The sequence below is a fragment of the Macrobrachium nipponense genome, chromosome 42 (assembly GCF_015104395.2).
Source record: "Macrobrachium nipponense isolate FS-2020 chromosome 42, ASM1510439v2, whole genome shotgun sequence".
Classification (NCBI taxonomy): Eukaryota; Metazoa; Arthropoda; class Malacostraca; order Decapoda; family Palaemonidae; genus Macrobrachium; species Macrobrachium nipponense.
The window spans coordinates 29,901,543-29,923,363 of NC_061103.1; the positions used below are offsets into that span (position 1 = coordinate 29,901,543).

Below are 21,821 nucleotides of genomic sequence, written 5' to 3' on the forward strand. Positions count from 1 at the left end.
TCCGATGCACTTAATATTTCATTTCGCTGCGGCTGAGCTGCTTTTCTCTTTCCTTCCTCACTTTCATGCCTCTATGCCTCGATGTTCCTCATAGTAAAAGGAAAATATTCCTACAGTTGCGCCTTCTACCAGTGAATAAAAGGCAATTTGAATTTTCACTGCTCTTGACCATAACATGCCCTCGTGAATATCACTGACTTGTTGATCTCTCTCTCTCTCTCTCTCTCTCCTCTCTCTCTCTCTCTGCTCGTGCAGTGTAAGCGACGCCACAGATCATTGACCCTAAAATCAATTGTGCAGATTCGGCTCAAAGGAAACGTTGGCTAAGCGAGGCGTCCTCTCTCTCCTCCTTTCACTATGGAAATGTTAATGAGCAGGAAATTCCTTTTCATTTGTCGGGAGAAAATCGTGTCTCCAATCATGTCTCCTAGAAGAGAGGACTGCTGTTGTCCGAGTTTAGATGCAATTAGGATACGAATGCAAGGAAGAATGTTGCTCTGAAGCTAATGCTCGTTTGCCGAAGAATAAGTGGGACTTAGATGTGAAAGTCAAACAAAAAGGAAATAAAACCAAAGACCGTCGCGACGGAGATGACGTACCGCAGAATCCCGCAGTTGAAGGAGAGTCGATTCCTTTGCCAATTGCATGACTGGCTGCGATTTGCGAAACCAGTGCATCATCTGTTGTACAACTTGTTCATATAATTGGTCTGGACATTGACATGCGAGAAGGGGCTGCTGTTCTCTCGACTCTTCTTTTGCCAGGTTTGAACAAATGCAAATCATTCTGGATTCATTTCAAGCAACTGATGACGACCTGATGACAATTTATTAAAGGGTGTGATGAGTGGCTCTCTCTCTCTCTCTCTCTCTCTCTCTCTCTCTCTCTCTCTCTCTCTCTCTCTCTCTCTCTTTCTTTCTGGAAGTAAAGGGTCTGAGATCCATTAGAATCATTCTGAGTCCGTAGTACCCTCTCTTTAGGTAGGAATTGAAGAATCTGAACATATACATTTAAACTTGCATGTTACTAGAAATCCGGCCCCACGTGTACTGAGCACGAAAACCCACAGTAACAACTCTTAGAAAGTAATGCAACACAGCATTTGAAATTAAAATGGAATCCAGTCCAGCGTTTCTTGAATTATGTTAGGAATAATTTATGAGTGGTGTAATTTGTTTAACGGTGTAATTTTACCTTATTATTGCGAAGCTCATAACGGGTGCGGTGTATAGTTGAAGATCAGTATTTTGTGGAAGGCCCAGAAGACAGAAGGAACAAAATATATATTCAAGTCTTGTATGGTCCTGATGTACACCTAAGACGCTACACAGTATGTATAGACGGGAAAAGGTTAGAGAGGCGTATGGGTAACCACAGGGTGCCTAGACAGCCACCTTCTGAATACATATATATATAGACGGATGACCAATGGATAGATAACTGGATGGACAGAGCTTGGACGATAAATCATCCCCCGGCCGTGCGTGAAAGATTATATCGACCGTCGTTGGCCAGCATGAAATGGAGAATGTTTTATTCAACCTCCTGTCGAACCGAAGGTCAGCCTTCTTGATTGCTTCATCGGTTTCCTGTTTACCTTTTTGCCCGTGTTGTTCATTGCCCTGGTTGACGGGGAGAGTGACGTCACGAGGTGCGCAGCTCATTCCTTCTAGTTGGATTGTTTACGATATGAGAAGCAGGGGCGTCATTTCTGATTTTTTTTTTTTTTTTTTTGGGGGGGGGTGAGGGGGGGCGGGGTAAAGACTGGTATAGTAGATTCACGTCAACCGCGCATTTGATGTCTAGGCCCGTCCCTTACGACGCTCCTGATTGGCTGTTGATAACCCAATCACACGGCTGGAAACTCCCAGTTTCTCTCGAGAGTTCACATAGTCAGGATGTGTGTTCCACCTCTCCTGAGGTTTACTTTTGAAAGACGGATCCCTCAGGAGAGATGGAACATCATCCTGCCCATGCAAGCCCTCTCGAGAGACTGAGAGTTTCCAGCCCTGTGATTGGCTTATCAACAGCCAATGAGGAGCGTTATATGAGACTGGCCTAGACATCAAAAGCACGGTTGATGTGAATCTACTATAGCTTATAGTACACAGACAAGGATCAAGAAACGTCATATTTCGAGAAATTTCATATATTTTTATGAAGTAACATTCTGTTACTTCTTGGGGCTTTTGGGATGAGGGGACCCAAGTTGAGGTTTGGGGGGCAACTTGAGTCTTGAGGGGCAGTTGCCTGCCCCCCCCCCCCCCCCCCCAAATGACGCCCCCTGAACGCAGAGGTCATTCCTTCTGTTTAGATTATTTACGAATGAAACTGTTGGCTATTGATCACATAGCTTTGGCTTATTGGCGGCGCCTTTCATTAGTTATAAGCACGAAAACATAATGATGGGTTGCTTTTCAGCGTTCCAAGGATAATGAAGCCTCTAATTACGAATGAACTCTTAATGATATTTCATTCATAATTTAATCGCCGCTCCGTTTTATGCCATTTGTTTGTTTGTCGGTGATGACGATGATGATGATAAATGAAGGTTGTACTGGAGTTCGATGCCGTAATTGTAGCAACATTCTCCTTGTGATTATGCAAGAATTGGTTGAGGTCTCTTCATCAGTCGTATTTTATCCCTTTTGTGAAGGAACGGTTTATTTGCTTTCGTTCTCCGTTCTCTGAGCATGACCGTCCTTTTCATATCAGTGTTTTCGATGGAATGGCTCTATTCCTCTCGGTGATACTTTCTCCGAAGTTATTTTCGTTTATTTACCGCCCTGGTTTTCCCGTTAGATATTTGTATGAGCTGAGTTTTCCCTTCATGCGCCACGTGTTTGTGGGAGCAGAGGTTACGGGGGGCAGGGGGGGCGGGCAGCTGCAGAACATCGTGGAAGTTTCTCAGGTCTACAAAAAGTTATGCAGCTCCCCGCCATTTTTTCCCTTTCTATTCCACTTTCTGGGGTCGAAGTCGTGGCCATTTCTGCATTTTCTGTAATGGTATTGGTAGGTGTCACTCAATTTGTTGATGATAATGTCTCATTTTGTAATACCATTTATTGTTTCTTCAACGAGGCTATGGAAAGTGAAGGTTGCAACTCTGCTTTCCTGTTTAGTCCCACAGCGATATCTCTTTGTTATTCGAGGGAAAAAATCTTATTGTTATTTGTCAGTTTTTGTTCGGTTTATCTTGCTTGCTTTCTATCTTATCTGGCCCCATTGTCCCACTCAAGTCGCGATGAGCAGTATACCGAGTTTGTAGCCGACCTCGCGCCATTTATCGACTTTTTTCTGGCTAGCTCGTGTGCAGTGTAGCCGCCGTTTCAGCTAATCCTTGGCTTTGTGGCTACTTCTCCAGTGAGGGCCTGGTGGTCGAGGAGGAAAGGTAACAAGCGGCAATTGCAGGCTGTTCCTCCTCCTCCTCCTCCTCCTCGGTCTAAACTGAAACAATAAATGTTGCGATCAGTGGCCGGGGCAGTTGGAGGCCGATAAGAAGAGGAACCCTTTTCAGTGTGTCGTTCGTGAGCGCGCTGTTCGGATTGCTTTCATTTCATTCGCTGTCATTTCGTCTCCCAATTTCTCTCGTCCTTAACTTTTGGGACCGTTGCTCGAGTGCCGTCATTCTATGAGTGTTTCTGGGGACTTGACTGAAATCTGGCCAGATTCTTCCTCCTTCATCTCGAGGCAGTTGAGAGAACATGAATTGCACTGCGGAGGTGAGAGGGCAATTTTGAATCAAGTTGGCAACATAATTTTCAGTTTATTATTACTGTTATAATCATTATCGAGTGTCTGCAGTTAATTACCATTCTTACTGTGGACTGTGTCCTGACATATTGCAGTCCTATACCTCCTGAGAGTCCCGCAAACTTGTGCTTTCTAAAGACCGGCCTGGTTTTAATGAGATGCTCAACGCTGGCCTCTTCATTGTGTGTGCGCTGTCTGTCTTGTCCTTTGATTTGTCTGTGCTTTCTCTCGGGAGTGAATGTTGATGAGTTTGCTTTCCAACATCGGCACTTCGCTCTGTATGGCAATTGACGATCCATTCATCAGTTTCGGTCATAGTTCTATAACGAATGTCTACCTAGACGTTCCACCTCAGCTGGAGTGAGAATAACTGTGATAACGAAGATAATTGTAATTAAAAAAAATCAATATAAGGAAGTGTTTTAGTGTCCAAAGTGTAGCTGGGGAGTGTATGTGAAAAGGTTGCGTATGGGTCGAATGAATTCTTTCATTTCTTTCCTTTTTTTTATTTTTATTTTAACAGAGAAATATAGATAAATGGACGTTTCCCCACGAATGATTTTGACTCGTCACCTGTAGCATAAATTGGATTTAATCAATGGAATTGTTGTTATTTAATAAATATTAGAAATAGGTGAGTGATGGTCGAATATTGGCCCTTGTATTTCAAACGCTCTTTGTGTGATTCGCGTGAGGTTCAAGTTTGAAAAACAGCCTCCGTAGCGTTGCCTAATATAATATTATAATAATATAATATAATAGAGTGCAGGTTAAATGGTCCTCACGATTTTAATGTCCTGGCTTCCTGGCCTTAGATGAAAATTGCGCTGGGCTTGTATCCAGTGAATCCTTTTGATTTTTATCGCGTTCTAGAAATTATCTTGAGTTCAACTTAACTGATGGTTTTTATAAATGCTGAAATTTGATATGGCCTCTTCTGCTCTTTGCGAAAAGTCAAGATTGGTCAGTCAGTCTAATGTTCCTTCTTTCGTTATTGATATTAACATCCTTATGGCAGTCGTTATATGACCTCTTTCAGATAGCATATACTACAGTAATATGCGATTATGTATGATAAATTTATATGCCTCTCTCTCTCTCTCTCTCTCTCTCTCTCTCTCTCTCTCTCTCTCTCTCTCTCAATCGTCTAAACCCCGATATTACTTTCTAATTGGGAGGGAAGTTGAATTTTAACTGAATTAACCTCTTTAGCCACAAGTAACATCAAATTCAGTTTGCCACTTGATGTTTAATTCACAAAAGCCGAATCGATTCTATGAAAAATAACGAGTCGATGTTCATCTTTAGAGGTCAGATAGACGCCAACTCGGTATTTGTCATAAAATGTATTCTACTTTTGCTTCATCAAACTTTTGTCAGGACAAATTCCAAACTTACCTTGATGTTACTTGTGTCTAACGGGAAGAATATCAATGGAATACAGTTTCTTCTCTTTCTTTTAAAGGGGAAACCGTAGTTATATTTTCTAGATATCAGAGGTTACATTATTCAGATTAATAGACTACCGAGAACAATGTCCCCGTAGATGTTGACGAGCACTTTAACCTGATAAATGTTTAGCAAAAACTGGAATTATTGACTGAGAGGAAAAGCAAACGGATGAGTGATTCAGTTTACTGTGACAAGTTTCTGTTCTGACTTGTTGGGATTCAAGTTTGTAGCTTTTGTTGTTCCCTTGGCTAAGTCAGGTGCGTTTGTGTGCGCGTAGCAGCTAATATGCCCTCCGTATCTATAGTAGATTCATATGAACCGTGCATCTGATGTCAAGGCCAGTTTCTTACGACGCTCCTGATTGGCTGTTGATAAGCCAGTCACAGGGCTGGAAACTCTCAGTCTCTTGAGAGAGTTCACATAGACAGGATGTATGATCCACCTCTCCTGAAAGACGAATCCCTCAGGAGAAGTGGAACACATGTCCTACCTATATGAACTCTCTCAAGAGACTGAGAGTTTCCAGCCCTGTGATTGGCTTATCAACAGCCAATCAAGAGCGTCGTAAGGGACTGGCCTAGACATCGGGTGCACCGTTGATGGGAATCTACTGTAGTAAATGAACTTATCATAGCTTTAAAGGTGGTAAACTTTGTCCCTGGATCTAATTCTGATTATTTTTACAGGAAGGGCAGTGGTGGTGGTGGTGGCAGTCTCTAAGTGCCAGGTTTTGGCACCCGGATTTCTGGTTGCCATTGGGACTCACCTGGGATGACCTCCGCTCGACCGAAGACTTCCAGTATCCCGAGTTCGCGGACGTCTTGGTGTACCCTATTGCTCTGAGTGCCGTGTACATCTTCCTCCGCGCCTTCATCTTAGAGCCAATATTCATCGCGCCCTTAGCGCAGGTTGTGGGAATCAAGCAACGTCAGCCACCTCCCGAAAACAAAACGTTGGAGGAAGTGTTCCGAAGGTTCAGAATAGCCCCCTCGAAGGATGTCCTGGAGGCAACGTCCAGCTCGTTGAACATGTCCGAGCGTCAGGTGGAGAGATGGCTCCGGCGTCGCCACGCCTCCTTCCGTCTGAGCAAATACGACAAATTCATGGACTGCGCCTACGACCTCGTGTGCCACTCCTGCTTCTGTCTCTATGGAATTTCCATCATGAAGGTCAAGCCCTGGCTTTGGAATATAACGCTCTGCTGGGCGAACTATCCCCACCACAACATTGACAACGACATATGGTGGTATTATATGTTGTGCTTGGCATACTTCTGGTCCACAACATTCATGCATCTGCCAAGACCAGGACGCAAGCTCAATGACACAGTTCCAATGGTGTTGCACCATTTGTTCACCATCCTTCTGATGATGTTCTCTTGGACCTGCAATTTTGTTCGGGTTGGAAGTCTAGTGCTTGTTGTCCATGAGTGTGCCGACATCCCTCTGCTAGCAGCTAAAATGTGCAAACACGCCGGTGTAGAGTCTGGCACTGACATCTTGTTTTTAGTCTTCCTGGCATTGTGGGTCTTGACCCGTTGTGTCATCTACCCCTTCTGGATCATGCATAGTGCCTTCTTTGAAGCCACGACCTATATGTTCATGCCATCAGCTTATATATTTTTAGGGTTATTGACTGGACTCTTAGCCCTTAATTTGTTATGGACTGGGCTGATTCTAGGCATTATTTACCGTAAAGTAAGAGCAGGTAGATTAGAAGACTTAAGGTCATCTGGTGAAGAATATTCAGAAGTTGAGATAGAAATGAGAAATGGCAAAAAAATACATTGATGGTGCTGTAGCATAAGAGGGTATTCTGTATTTAGTCAATTTGTGAAGTCAAAAGTTTATTACATGATAGCTCAGGCATTGATACTGATAGTTCGTGTTCCTACCTCTGTGACTAGTGATCTTTCCAGTGATCTCAGATCTCAACATTATTAAGGACTTGCAAGCAATGAAGCACTGTTGTAGAAGTGTTATAGTATACCTTGTAAATGTACAAATTTAATCCTCTTGTACTCCACTCAGTCACTGGGTCATTTGTTCGAAATAGATTGTTTATTTTTTCACAGAAAACACCAGTTGTTAAGGAATGAATTTTAAAAATCTCATGTTTGAAAACTAGTTGAAGTAATACAACTGGATGTTACAATCTAGTTGATATGCAGCGCTTAACAGGTGGTGTTAGTGACATTCCAGATACTGGTCAAAGAATCGAACTAACTTTAGCAGCAACAAATCCTTAGGAAAAAGAAAGTTGGATGACTGTGCTGAAATTTTTCTGGTTGTGTGTATCCAAAAAAAGAAAAAAAAAAAAGATTCATCAGGTAGTATTCTGGCACTGTTTTCATGTTAGAGTGGGTGAAGACTTTTAAGTTGTCTTTTCTGGGTTGAGAAAGTACATGGAGTTGAGTACTCTTACTGACGACCTACGTGAAACAGTAGCCATATTTTACAACAGACAGTCATCTGTTACTTACGAAGATTCCATAGCAATGTGTCATTTTAATGGATTTACCACCTACGGAAAATTATATTTCAATTAAGTAGGTGACCCTTACTCTTGCTCAATAGTTTTGCATGGCTTGAAGATGTAGACAGTCGAGGTTGCATGTTTTGATGAATTGAATGATCTTAGGCTAATTGCATCTCATTAATAACTTTATTAATCCAAACGCCATAGGTTATTAGTACAACAATGGAACACTTGTGACAAATTGTCAGTGACTGCCATGTAATAGTAGTAGTTCACAGTATCTAACTAAATATCCTCTTTGTAAGACATTAGACTTTCCTACAAGAAGGCTGGGTCATGATCTAATTACCACTGCCAGACTTTGCTAATTAACCAAAAATATTTCATATTTGTGACAAGAAAAACATTCCTTATTCATTCCCACTTAATCTGTAGATTTAGTTATCGATAATCCCCAAAAAAGATTTAGAAGATGATAATGGTATTTGATGAATTTCTGGGAAAATGACTTCATAAAATGCTACCCAAAGTCACGATTAATTTTTTCATTTGCTTGAAATCAGTTCTTTGTTGCTATAAAAGAAAACCAGCCCAATAATCATTCTCGGAAAAAAGAGAAGAATTTTGGGTCTGTGGGCTTCGTAGGATATGGGATAATTGAGAGAAGAGGACCGTTTTCAGTGGTAGGAATTGGGATCCACAGTGATAGAAGACAAACATGAATGAGTTACGAACGATGTCTAGTTCAGGTTACCTTGCAGAAAGTACTGCAGATTGCAAACATTGTAACCTAATGCAAAGAATGGTTGCTAATCAGTTGTTATAACTGTACAGCAAGCAGTGCTCGTTTCCCACTGCTGTTACGTTGTAGTGATAAGAATAATTCCTCTTCTGGGTAACTGTGTATTGTAGTCAGCGTCGCGAAATAATTTCTTTGGAAAGTAATGCCCTTCTGAGTGTTTCGTCAAGTGGCCGGACGACCCAACGTATTCACGATTTTATTCTCTCTCTCTCTCTCTCTCTCTCTCTCTCTCTCTCTCTCTCTCTCTCTCTCTCTCTCATTATCCTCTGAATTACAGTCAAGTGAAGATGTGAGCACAAATAAGCTTTGAAGAGTTTATCCTTTCTCAAGTAAATGATCTTGTATAACGCTTCGTAATGTGTATAGAATATTCTATAGGTTATATATTTTGCTTTTTTTCTCATTGGCACGCAGTCATTAGAGCATTATTCGGCAATTCGGGATACTGTGCATCGCCGTGATTTACCTTTTCCGAAAATACGTCTAACATAGTGACAATTTCACTGCTGGTCTATGGGATTAGAACAAATCTCAAATCACAACAAATATTTTGGAGAAAAACATGCGAATTGAGATTCTTTGAACAATAATACAAAATAAAAAAGAAAACGAAGGGAAAATATGAATTTTTATTTTTAGTTCGGTGAGATTATTTGTGACTTGTGGGTGATGTTAACAGTCATAGCAGAGCAGAAACATTTCAGATTTTATTTTAAAAGAAAGACGAATCATTGCGTTGCCTTCAAAAATATTGGTGTGAGGTTTTTTTGGAAAGGTAGATATATAATTATTATACTTTTTAAATTAAAAAGATTTTATTAAAATATAATAAACGAAACTGCATGAGACGTCCATACTCACAGAGTGCTTTGCAAGCCCAGATAATGAGCGCTGACAAATTTGTGATCAAGATCACAGCCTCCTACATTCTGTTGCTAGTTTTTAGTTTGCTTGTTTGCAGCAGATTTTATACAATTCAAATTAAAATGAAAAGAGTAAATACTTTTACCCTTGTCTGCCGAATCAGTTACACACACACGCGCGCGCGCGCGCGCGCACGCACACACATATATACATATATATAATATATATATATATATATATATATATATATATATATATATATATATATATATATGAGTCATATCACATTACCGTGATTCATATACAAATATCGAGCCATAAAAGGAACATTCGTAGCTCGATATATATATATATAATATTATATATATATTATATCTATATATTATATATATATATACTAGATAAATATAATAAATATATATATAGATTATATATATATTATATATTAATATATATATAATGTTGTAGTATTAAAGTTTAACTAATGCCTGCCCTCTGGATTCAGCATGAAATAGTAAAAGAAATGGTTTAAGCCTTCAACTTGCATAGCTCAGTAGTTGCTGTAGGATGTTCTCCTCTTGGTATGTTGATGATTATTTGTAACATTTCATCTTCCACAAGAGCAAATCTATTCCAAACTCTCCCCAAAGAGAAGCATCGCTCACTGCAACTGAATTGATTTGGTCGTCAGTTTTTTATTTCACGGGGTCCTCAACTCAAGGGAAGCAGCTATCTCACTTATGCCCGGGAATGCCCTTAATGCCATTCACGTTCACGATTCGGGACTTTTTTTCTTGTTTTCTTCGTAAGGTCAACAGTTGGGTCACGGTACTTTTGTCAGTGGATGTATGCGTTATTTATTTGTGAACTTTTAGAAGTCTGCAGCGGTGTGTGTGCGTGTGTTTCATGGCTCGAATTAAAATGAAGCAAATATTTCTAACTTTTCAAGGAAAAAAATTGTTTAATAATATATTTGGGTGTTGGCCCTACCAAGATCGGCAGTCTAATTCACGTACTTTCTTTCGTCATACTTATGTTCACTGAATAGATTATTGTTGACGGACAGCCATGATTTGAGACGGGGGTTCCTTCCTCTGGTTTTTCATTCTTCCATCTCTTGGTGCAGTGACGGTGCCCTCACTGCATTAAGGATGAACTTGAGTGCTCTACTTGAGTTATGTATACATGAGGGAGCATCTCTCTCTCTCTCTCTCTCTCTCTGTTGGTGTATGATTTACAGATGCCTCCTCAGTTCCGTATCATTAACTTAAACATATATTTTAAGTTTAAGAGATATTATACATAAGTCTACATACATTATGGTCATTTTCTTTTTCTTTCTCTCCTACAGAACTTGTAGAATATCATACTAATTGTTGTGGCGTCGGCAGCAAACACGAAAAGTAAAAGGTCAAGTAGATTAAAGTTTATTTATTTATTTATTTATTTATTTATTTATTTATTTATTTATTCTATGCGGGCTCAAGTTCTGTTCAATGACACTGATGTGTCTCTGATTAAGAATCATATTTCATCCATCTATAAAAAGCTTATGCAAGTGCACATAAGGATTCGGGTGTCCTACGCATAAATGTGTGTATACATATGAGGAATGTGCGTGTGTACATCAGGTGCCTGTGTACGTACAACATTGTACAGCTGATCCTTGACAGCTTTCAGTGACATACTTTTGCCGTAGGCTCGTGTGTTGGTTTTAGTGGAATCGTTTTTTGTCAAAGAATCAAGAAGCCTGGGAAACTGAGTTATTCAATATCGAAAACCTGATGTTTGAAAATAATCAAAACATGATAAAAATGTTCGCTTCCATGTAAATGTTCTCACTTCGTTGTAGATTTTTCAAAGCGAGAGAGAGACGAAGAACAAGAAGAAAAAAAAAATGTCTGACAGCAAAGCTTAATTACAGATCACTTGGAACATGCAACGACTTCGTAAGTTCAGAGCGAAACCTTAATTCGTGCGCTTTTGCATAAATTGTTCCTTTTGATGAGAGACTAGGTTTCTTTTATAAACATTCACCCACACAAATATATTATATAATATATTTATGTATATGTATATGTGTATATATATATATATATATATATATATATATATATATATATATGTCTATATATTTGATATATAATATTTTCTGTATTTGTATATATATCTATCTGTGTGTGTGTATGTATGTGTATATATATATATATATATATATATATATATATATATATATATATATATATAATACCGTGTTTAGTCGTAATTTTAATATATGTATACTGTGTACGCATAAATAAAGTCACTGACTAGGCTTATTCTTGCGCGTCATGAAGTATATACGTAGACATCTACTCTGGATTGGACTTCGAATTAAAGCTGCGTGATCCTTTCAGTTTACGAGAGGTATATTTACATATGAAACGATTTTTACGGAATAATTTGGAAAACAAATAATGAGAATTTTCCATGTGATTTTTCTATCCGATTTTTGCCTTTTTTGTTTCTTGTTTTTGTTTTTTTCAGACATTTCTTTTACTCTAGGTAGCCATGTTTTAATTCAGTTGTTGAAGGTAGCATTTATTGGTTGAAATCGATCCTTAATCACCTGATTTTCAGTGCCGCTGTCCTTATGAATATTCTTCATCGGGTTTCTCGTTTTCTTTGAAATCCCCGGTTGTTCAGTAAGGCTTGTTAGTGACGGGTCAAGAATTACGCTATCATTCAAGTTCCGCTAGATAGGGCACACTTCACGTCAAGATTTAAATCATAAATTTGATCATTTTAGCATCAGTTAGCGTAAACTACCAGCTTTCAGGTTCAAACGCACAATTTGTTGACGTATCTTCATTTCCAAGAATTGTGTGGAAAAGATAAGCGTCCAACTAATTTTCGTCGTAGCAGAATTCAAGCAGTATTACTGGGTATGGTTGTTCAAGTGTTTGCTCAGAACGTTTCTTACTCCTCAAGTAGATTAACGGGAGGTTGCTCACATATTTTTCTTCTTCACTTGGTTTGTGAAATCTCTTTTTAGTAAATATAGCGGAATAAAAATCAGAGTTTTGGCTTGAAATCTTTAACGGAGGTTACTTAACCGATCACCCATTTGGTTGTGACCTGGTTTTACCAGTATTTTTTTTCTGGAATATTGCCTCGATATCAGTAGGCCTATGTATTTGGTGCATTCAAGCTTCATTTGGTTCGTTTTTTAAGTCTTTTATTAACAAAAAGGAAATGGCAGAACGGATATTTACTACTGAATAAGTGAAAGGAACTCCTTCATTTTTGCCAACAAGCAAGGGAAATTTTGTTTTAAGTTTGTAATGAATGATATGTATGTATATATATATATATTTATAGATATATAATACAAAAAATATCAATGTTCATTTTGTACTTACTTTATTATGTATTGGAGTACTTTTTGGTGATGATACTTTATAGTCTGAATTTATACATCCTATGTTTAACTTGTTATTTTATCCAGTTTCTCTCTCTCTCTCTCTCACACACACAAACAAACACACACACACACACACACACACTACAAACACCACACACACATATATATATATATATATATATATATATATATATATATATTATATATATAGACTATAAATTCAGATTATGAATTACCAAGAAAAGTTCTCCATCACATAAAATTCGGTGCAAATTTAAAATCAATACTTCTTGCAGTATACATAATTTCTTATATATATATATATATATATATATATATATATATATATATATATATATATATATATATATATATCACACTATATTAGAGTTGACTTTTCATATTGACTGAGGCGTATGTCCAGTGTATTTAAAGTTCTTGGATGCCATGTAAAGATCTAAGTTTGGTTTTGAACTCTGTAATTCTCATTATGTATGAATAAGAGGCCACGTGTGATAGAAGTGCCTGTCGTGGTCTCGAGACAAATAAGATACAATAAATCGACAAATAATTATGAACTTTTTAGTGTTTTTTATCCTTTATGGCGTCCAGTGCCGAGTTCAGTACCGAAACCTGGCTCCTTAGGCATATACTTTCCTTTGACCATCTAGTTGGCTTGGTTTGCAATGTTGCAGCAATGTCCTGTGTCCTGTTTTGGGCAGTAGTGTAATTAGGGCTCCGGAAGAGTGAATGGCCAACCAATCAAATGGTTTCGTAAGTGCAGTTTCAACTGCTGATGTGAATGTAGTACTACGCACGGTCTAGGTATACCTAGACCGTGGTACTACGGTTGTCTGGAGACGAGGCTAAGAGCCTCACACTCATTTGCTCTTCTAAATGACGTTGATGATTATCTAAACTTTCTAAAGCACCCTCACATTCACGGTGGACGAATGCTCGCTAGAATCTTTCGACTATCAAATCACTAAGCCTTGTGATGGATTTGCCATAAGGCCCACGTAGTTAAGAATTGGATGACTGAGAGATATTGGTCACTTTATCGAGATAACGACAGCACGAGTGACCCAGGCATGGATCGAAAGGGACGTTCTTGCCTTGGAACCTCTATCCATTCATCAGGAAATGTACAACCCATTGGGATATCGGTGATTTTTTTTCCCCTTTTGGAGTACGATGCCATTTCGATACAGCTTCGTAGCCTCCGTTGAATCGGGTCACTGGTTTTTTGTCGACCTTCGATGATGATGATAATGATGATCGATCCGTAGACGAACTTTTTTTTTTTCTTTTTTTTTTTTTTTTTCTGGTGTGGGCTGAGGTCGCCTTCTTTTTACTTGCGGGTCATGCCGATATCATTCATTGCATGCGGTTTGTTCTGAAGGCTTTCTTTGCATATGCTTCGGTTGATGGTGGGCGGACCGGTTCGATGTAGGTGTCGCGTGGAAACTGACGTCCATTGAACCTCTGGAACTTGTCTTCTTTTGTTGGCAATTCTTCAAGGGCTTAGTATTCATTATTGTCTTAATTTCGTGAGTTCATTGTACTTTCACGGGAAGAAGCAGTTTGGTGCTCATTCCTTCTGGGAATTTGTTAATGGCATTAGCGAGCATTCCCCCTCCAGCGATTTTGGTGTTGCAAATGATTGCACCCACAGACGACACTGAGGAATGGTCCATGCGAGAAATGGAGAAAAGAATTTGCCTGTAGAAGGTGATGCAGACCTGGATGGGGATGAAAAAGAGAAACTGAAAAACTACTAAAAGAGCTGAGAACAACGTGAACTTGAATGAGGTTAAGAGCGTCAACGAAGACACGACAGATGAAACACTGAATTATTTAAATGACTTTTGCAGTACCCTTAGTCACGTGATCCTTGTGAAGGTATGCTGTAATGGTAGAACGAGAGAAGGGGTGAATCACAAATATAGGTGAAGTAAGACCATGGTGTGTGCGAGAGATTCGGAAATGACCCAGGAGTATCTATGGAAGTATTATATACGAGGGAATGTATGAGAGACTGCTGAGCCAACTCTCCTTTATGGAAGTTATGTGTGGATGCTGAATGTGAATGGAAGAAAAATGTTTAAGGCCTTGAGATGAATGATTTACGTTGCACATGTAACATCTGAAGTGAGAACTGTGGAAATCCGTTTAAGAGTTAATGAAACGATTAACAAAGATAAAAAGAGGAAGATGGGTATCGAGAGAATGCACGAGTAACGAGCAGCAAAGGTTCGAATCCCGCCAAGTGAGAAGAGAACTGCTTCATTTATTTCCACTTCATATTCATACTTGTAGTGGTGAGCAGCACATCCGGAGATTGTGAGAAATCTTGAAATTGAGAGAGTATAATCCTCTGTAATGACCAAAATTACCTCTTCACCCGTTGAGAAGTTAATTGAAGGTATGGGCCGAACTGTCAGTATGACACAAATTGAGAAAATGAGGTGTACGAAAGAAAAAGAAAACAACAAAAACATTATCATTACAGGAGGTATGAAGGAACAGCCGAAGTCTCCAGTGTTCAGTTCCTGAACGATCTATTCCATCGTCGAAGACTCGAGTATTGGTAGTTCCAGTTGGCTCGAAGTTCGTCCAATTATGCAGAAATCTTCGTTTTCAGTGCGTGTGTTAGAACTTTCGTGTGGCTTTTTTTCATATTTGAGTGTTCGGGGTGAGAGATTTTTCGCACCCTAGAAGTCTCCAAGGGGAGCCCTCATAAATCCCAGAGCTGTACTCGGGACTCGAATACTTTTATATATACATGATGTGGCCTCCATGCCGTTTCCTTCTCTCAGTCTTGCTGTCCAACTTTTTTTTTTCACTGTTTAAAGCACCGGGTGCTTTAAATTGCTCCAGTGATTGGCTTTATTGCCAAATTTCCATAAACCAATCAGTCAGTCATATGTAGGCAGACTGATTGTGTGGCTAGGTTGAAAAATAGTTTCTACATTGGGTGGATTTGGTTACCAATGTGCGTGGGACATTTTAGTTTTATGGTAATGCTCAATGTAACCGTTAAACTTCTTTTGACATAATATGCAGATTTTGCACGCAAGCCTTCGAGTAATGAAATATGTATATTATTGAAGTTTAATGCACAATTCATCGTTCCAAAATTCTGTTCAGCTGCCTATCGGGAAATGATTTTTGTTTTTATCAGTAGCAATTTTCAGCATTTTGGAACTGCAGACGCCCTACCCTATGTTTATGTTTCGTAACTCGGATTATAATTTTTTACGATAACCGTGAAAACCTTTAACTGAATGGCTTTCTGGTAAACCATCTGGTGTCGATTTCCTAATTCCATTCTTGTGGCGTCGTCTGGCGATCGAGGAATCGCATGTTGTCCTCAGAAGTGTTGCAAGATTTCGTGGCTTGCTTCTGTAGACTCACGAGAGTCCAGAGCAGTCGTTATTATTATTACTGGTAGTAGAAGAAGAAGAAGAAGTAAAACAGATCTGACTGTCCATCACAGTCAGCAACTTGCAACACCAAATCTTAAAGTGAATGAATCTCGTGGTAGTGATAATACAAGACCCCCTGAGAATCCCTTGTGTAATAAGACCAGCAGACTCCTTCATTCATATCCAGTGGCCCTTTCAGGGTGACTTTGTGGTCCTTGATTACGACGTAAAGTATTACTTATAATTAAAGTTAAAGCAATATTTGTAGAACACTCGTTGTAGCTGCTAAGGATATATTGAACTTGAACGACGATTTTCCTGGTTTCCCTTATATCTCAACGTTATAATTTAACCATTTATAACGATTAAATATATCATTACATATTCAGATCGACTGCCTGGACACCAGTGAGCAATAGATTACTGCTTGTAAGTAAAGGTTTAAATCCAAACATTGCAATATGACTTATACTGCTGTGTGTATAGGCAAACGAATGAACTGAAAAAATCAAGGATGAATTTTGTGTATGACTGCTGAGTGTTACAGACGAGACACAAGAAAGAGGTATATGTGAGAAGTTGGCAGGAACAATGAAAGTTCCTTATTGGAAGAGTGGTTTACGTGCTCGCCTACCGATTTGGTAGTCTCGAGTTCGATTCCCCGCACTGCCAACGTGGTATCAGAGGAATTTGTTTCTTGTGATTAGAAATTAATTTCTCGATATAATGCGGCTCGGATCCCACAAATAGCTGTAGGTCTCCTCGCTAGGTAACCAGTTGCTTCCCAGTCACGTCAAAATATCTAATCCTTCTGGCCAGCCCTAGGAGAGCAGTTAATCAGCTCAGTGGTTTGGTTAAACTAAGATATACTTAAGAGTAATGAAGGTTTGATGAATTTGATGACGAGGGAAAGGCCTGAAACGAAAATGGGAAGAAATTATTCATTTTTTTTTTACTGATGATCTTGTAACTGAAGAGACTCCCTCCAAAAACTAGGCCTTCGGTAAATACACCCAGACATCTCCAGATGGTGGTCAGAGAAAACAAGAAGATAACAGAGAAATCAAGAAGATAACAGAGCTAAACAGATCATCAAGCTAAATGATATTTGTAAATCAAACGGTCTGAAGTTTCACTCGAAAACACGATTTGTATTGATATTTTTCGATTTGGGAGTAAAGCCTTAAGGAGAATACAAAGAACTTTATTTAGCGCCAGCGTTTTGATGTGTTGCCTCAACACGTTTTCAAGACTTAAACGCTCACAATTGACAAATGTTCACAAAAAGAGACCTAAGAATGTTGTTTCTAAAACATAAAAGTAAAAATGTGCACAGCAAGGCGAAGATATAAGAACTAATTAAGATAACGACCAGGTACTGTACAACACGAGGAAACTATGGCACACCACCCAAACCACTCTATCAAAAACAACGGAAAGGTCTCAAAACATAGTGATAATATAATGAGAAATAAGGTATTGAGCGAAATTACAGAAGTTCTATGTAGATAAAGTTATGAAGAGGTGATGGAGGTCACTTCGACATGTTCTTCTCCAGTCCCTGATAGAATATCACACGATAGCATCAACTGGTCTCCTGGGCAGTAGAAAAGTTAGAAACCCAAACCTACTTGGATGAGACCTTTGATGTTGGAGGCTGGATATAAGTGGATATTTGTGGAAGTGAAAATAACTGAAGTAAATGAGTAACAACATTTCACAGAGGTCTTATTCATCACACCACGTTGGGCGGATAAAGAAGATGATGATGACCTATCTGACCTATCTATTATGGCAGCAATCTAATAGAAGGTTGCATAGGAAAACATTTGGATGTGTATGCCAGCAAAATAGTGACGACACCTAGTCAGTATCCTCATAATGGGAACCAACCAACGCAGTATACAAATTTAAATGAACCAAAGGGCCATGTCAAGCCCTCAGCAGTTGCTACAGAAGTTGCATCCCTGCCACTCTACATAAGTGATTGCAAGTTCACCTCAACCAATGGCCAATATTTCAACACTGCGTAGACAATCACGACCGTAAGTTGACACTAGAAGAACTATTAGAGAGCACAGAGACTGTCCATAGAGAAGCCCAGTTCCGAAGGTTGCAAACAGCAGAAGCTGTGAGTATAAATCAACAATGGCCTGCATTAAATATAGAGAGGAACGTAGACTTCATCCTCCCTTCTTCAAGGAAGCCACAGGACATCCTTGAGAATCTAAAGGGAGACACGAGCAACTGAACACCTATATGGACATGACTACTGCCAATGAAGACTATTGGCCAGAGACGGGAATCACACCCTAGCCCACGTCCTTTGATGCAACCCTTAGCATAGGACGTGTCTTACAGAGCTCCAGGGATGCCCATGCTGCTGCCCAGATGGCCAGCGAGAGAATGAGACCTGCCAACCAATTGAAGTTTAGCACCCCAATGATGCCATGTTTGAAATAAAAATGTCCACAAGTTGCAGTAATAAAAACTGTGTTGATTAATAAAACAGTCGTGATGAAGCTGCCGAGAGAGTTGGAGAAACGGTCCTGCTACTAGAAAAAGAAAAAGTAAGTGGAAATCCCAAAAATATTTTTCCTTACTCTTGAGAAGCTTGCCAGACAAGAAAAAAGTAGTATAGACTGTTTCAAAGTCTTACTGAGAAGATAGTATCTGCAAACAATGCCAGTGACTTCAATAGAAATATATACTCTTGTATATATATGTACACACATAATAAATAAATAAATAAATATATATATATACATATATATATACTATATATATATATATATATATATATATATATATATATATATTGTCAACAGCTTCATCTTCCATCAGGCCTCTTCCAGGGAACTTGAGTAACTAATCAGTTCAGAAAAACATATGCCGGACATATGTTTACATTCGAACTCAAGACTTACATAAAACTATAAGTAAAATTGGTTAACGGTGCTTATAACTGTTACAGGATAGTATTTCATTGCTTTCCTAAGAGATTCAACGTCCCTCTGAAATCTGTAAAAGATAATGATAATCTGTATATCACCAAAGCAAGTGTCCTTGTCATTCTTGATAAAGAAATGTATTTGAATAAGATTTAAGCGATGCCAGTACATATGAACCTTTGTTATCTAACCTATTAGGGAGAGTTAATAGTGAAAGTCATCTTTTGCAAAAATTCATGAAATGATTGGCAGGTTCATTCATACAATGCAAATCTACCCTATTTGTACGGTAATGTAAGACCCATGAACCCAGTTATGCCATTAGACCTATAATCAATATACTTGGTAATGTGAGTCGCATATACTTTGTCTAGATTCTTGTTCTCATTGTTACAGTCGTTGGTGGCACAATTTCCGAGTCACATATCTTAAATTCTACGGATTTTGGTAATACACTGGAAAAATGTGAACTTACGGACGATGAAATTGTGGTTAGCTCCGATGTTCACTTGTTTACTACCTGTTAATGATGTTCTGGATTTTTTGTAGTGTGAACTAGACAAGTATTTTTTTAATCTTCCGGTTAGCGTCATTTTCCTTGTGGTGGCAATAAATTTTATATTGGAGAATCAGCAAAACATTTGTTGAGAAACGGATTGCACAGAGAAACATTGCCATTAGTAAACATGCTAGAGAATGTTCTTATCCAACTCAGTGGCCTCAAGCGAGAATCTTGTTCAGAAATGATAATTTTATTGAGCGAAATCTAACAGAAACTGCGGCATGTATTCGATATAGCGAGAACAATAACTTGAATGGAAGTACTAAAGGTTTATTTAAGACAGACCCGCTCTTTCAACATATCATGAAAATCAGTACAACTGATGTAATGTATTGACTTCGGTTTCACTTAGTTACCTATTTAGCCTCATTAGACTGTTAACCATTGCTGTTGGACGAACTATGTACTAGACCATTTATATTTAATATTATTTTGTAATGGTTTTAAGAGCCGTTAACCATTTTAACTTATGTTTTATGTAAGGCTTGAAGTCAAATGTAAACATATGTCCGGTGTATGTTTTTCTTGAACTGATTATACTCTGTTTTTTTTCATCTGTCCATGCGCCTGTGGTGTTTTTGTATGGTAACACTGCGTCCCGGACTTTAGATAGTTACGCTAATTGTAAGTTTTAGTTAAATAAAAGGATATCTGGGTGTACATTTGTAACTGAAAAGTGTTTTAATAATTTACTGTATGCGAATTACACAGTTAATATTCGAAATAGGATATTATTATAATCGTTGAATGTAAGCTGAATGTAACTATTTAAAGCCCTGGACGCAGTGTTACCATACAAAAACACCACAGGCGGATGGACAGATGAAAAAAGAACAGAGTATAGTCAATCAAGTTCCCCGGAAGAGGCCCGATGGAGGGAGGAACTGCTGGGACAAGTTAAGAACAACTTTTTACATTTTTCCTCTCATTTTCTCCTTCGTTTTTAATAAGTCACTATGTTTCGGCCAACAAGCCTCGTCCCAGCCCTCGTCTCGGCTCTGTGGAAAATGAGAGAAGCATTACTGAGGCAATATTCATAGGCCTTGGATTACGGGGGATTTATTTAGCGTTGGTTGTCTGGGTCATACTCAATATATCCACTGTTTATTCTGCTAATCTTTGCGATAACGAACTTCTAGTCCGTCCCACATGAGCCTTTTTCGTAATTTACGCATGGAACCTTTTAAACACCAGATTCAGTTTGTCTTTTGTTTTGAAAGACATTCATTCGTGGATACGGAAAAACCAAAGAATTAACTAGCTAGATGTTCTTTTTTGGCTTTGCTGATGCCTTTTTCGGTGACATTTAGGGGCCATTTATAACGTGACTAACAACATCGAACCAGAAAACCCCGTCATTCTCGTCATCTAAGAACCACAGGAAGTGTCCTATTGAACAGTCTTTTAAAATGAGAGAGCAATTGAAGCGACGTTTACAAAGCTCAATTTGCTGATTGTGAAAAAGTATTCTTTGGGATAAACCGAACGTTTCCAATCGCGGAGATTGGCAGAACACAAGATCTGCCAGGTATGGCCGTGAAAAATCGCGGATTTTCGTTCATTTTCGAGAAAGGGGCTTTGAAGGAGTTGGACTAATTCAATTCTACTGTTCAAAATTGCCTGTCCATAAAGGAGGAGGAGTCTGGCATCAACCATCAGAAAAGCACTCAACAAAAACCTCCTGAATCCTTGAATCAAAAAGATCATCTATCGTTAAACAGATTCGGGGCAAAAGTGTCATGATAGGTCCAGAGTTCTTGTGCGTTTTCCGTCTTCTATGAGGAACAGATTAAAAAAAAAAAATCTGGAAGAAGAAAAATAAAAATTTAGAAAAATCCGGAAGGAATTCCTTCATTAGCCCACACCGGTTGAATCTAATTACCTATTAACCCTTATGAATATCACCCCTGCAACACCTCATTCTTCGCTAGGACGGGACCGGTGTGTATTGAACGAAATGGTTGTTTATTAAACACTTTTTGTCCTTTTATGAGTTTTATTTTGTGTGTGCGTGTGTGTGTGAGAAGATTATACGTGTATTTAAAATTCTGGTCTTTACATATACTACACTGTAGTACCTTCGATTCAAAAAAAGTCATATTCTCTGCTTGCCCAAGCAGTCTTAGTC

The 21,821-nt window shown here is 38.8% G+C and overlaps 2 protein-coding genes across 7 annotated transcripts in view; both read left to right on the plus strand.

Annotated features, from left to right (window-relative positions):
* LOC135213034 (lysine-specific demethylase 8-like) overlaps positions 1–21,821 on the plus strand; it is a 292,898-nt gene that overhangs the window by 217,174 nt on the left and 53,903 nt on the right. The window lies entirely within an intron of this gene.
* Positions 3,232–9,105, plus strand: LOC135213039 (ceramide synthase 6-like). The gene is made up of 2 exons (XM_064246864.1): positions 3,232–3,722; positions 5,892–9,105. Exons 1-2 carry the CDS (start codon positions 3,705–3,707, stop codon positions 6,993–6,995), a joined length of 1,122 nt encoding a protein of 373 aa, XP_064102934.1. The 5' UTR covers positions 3,232–3,704; the 3' UTR covers positions 6,996–9,105.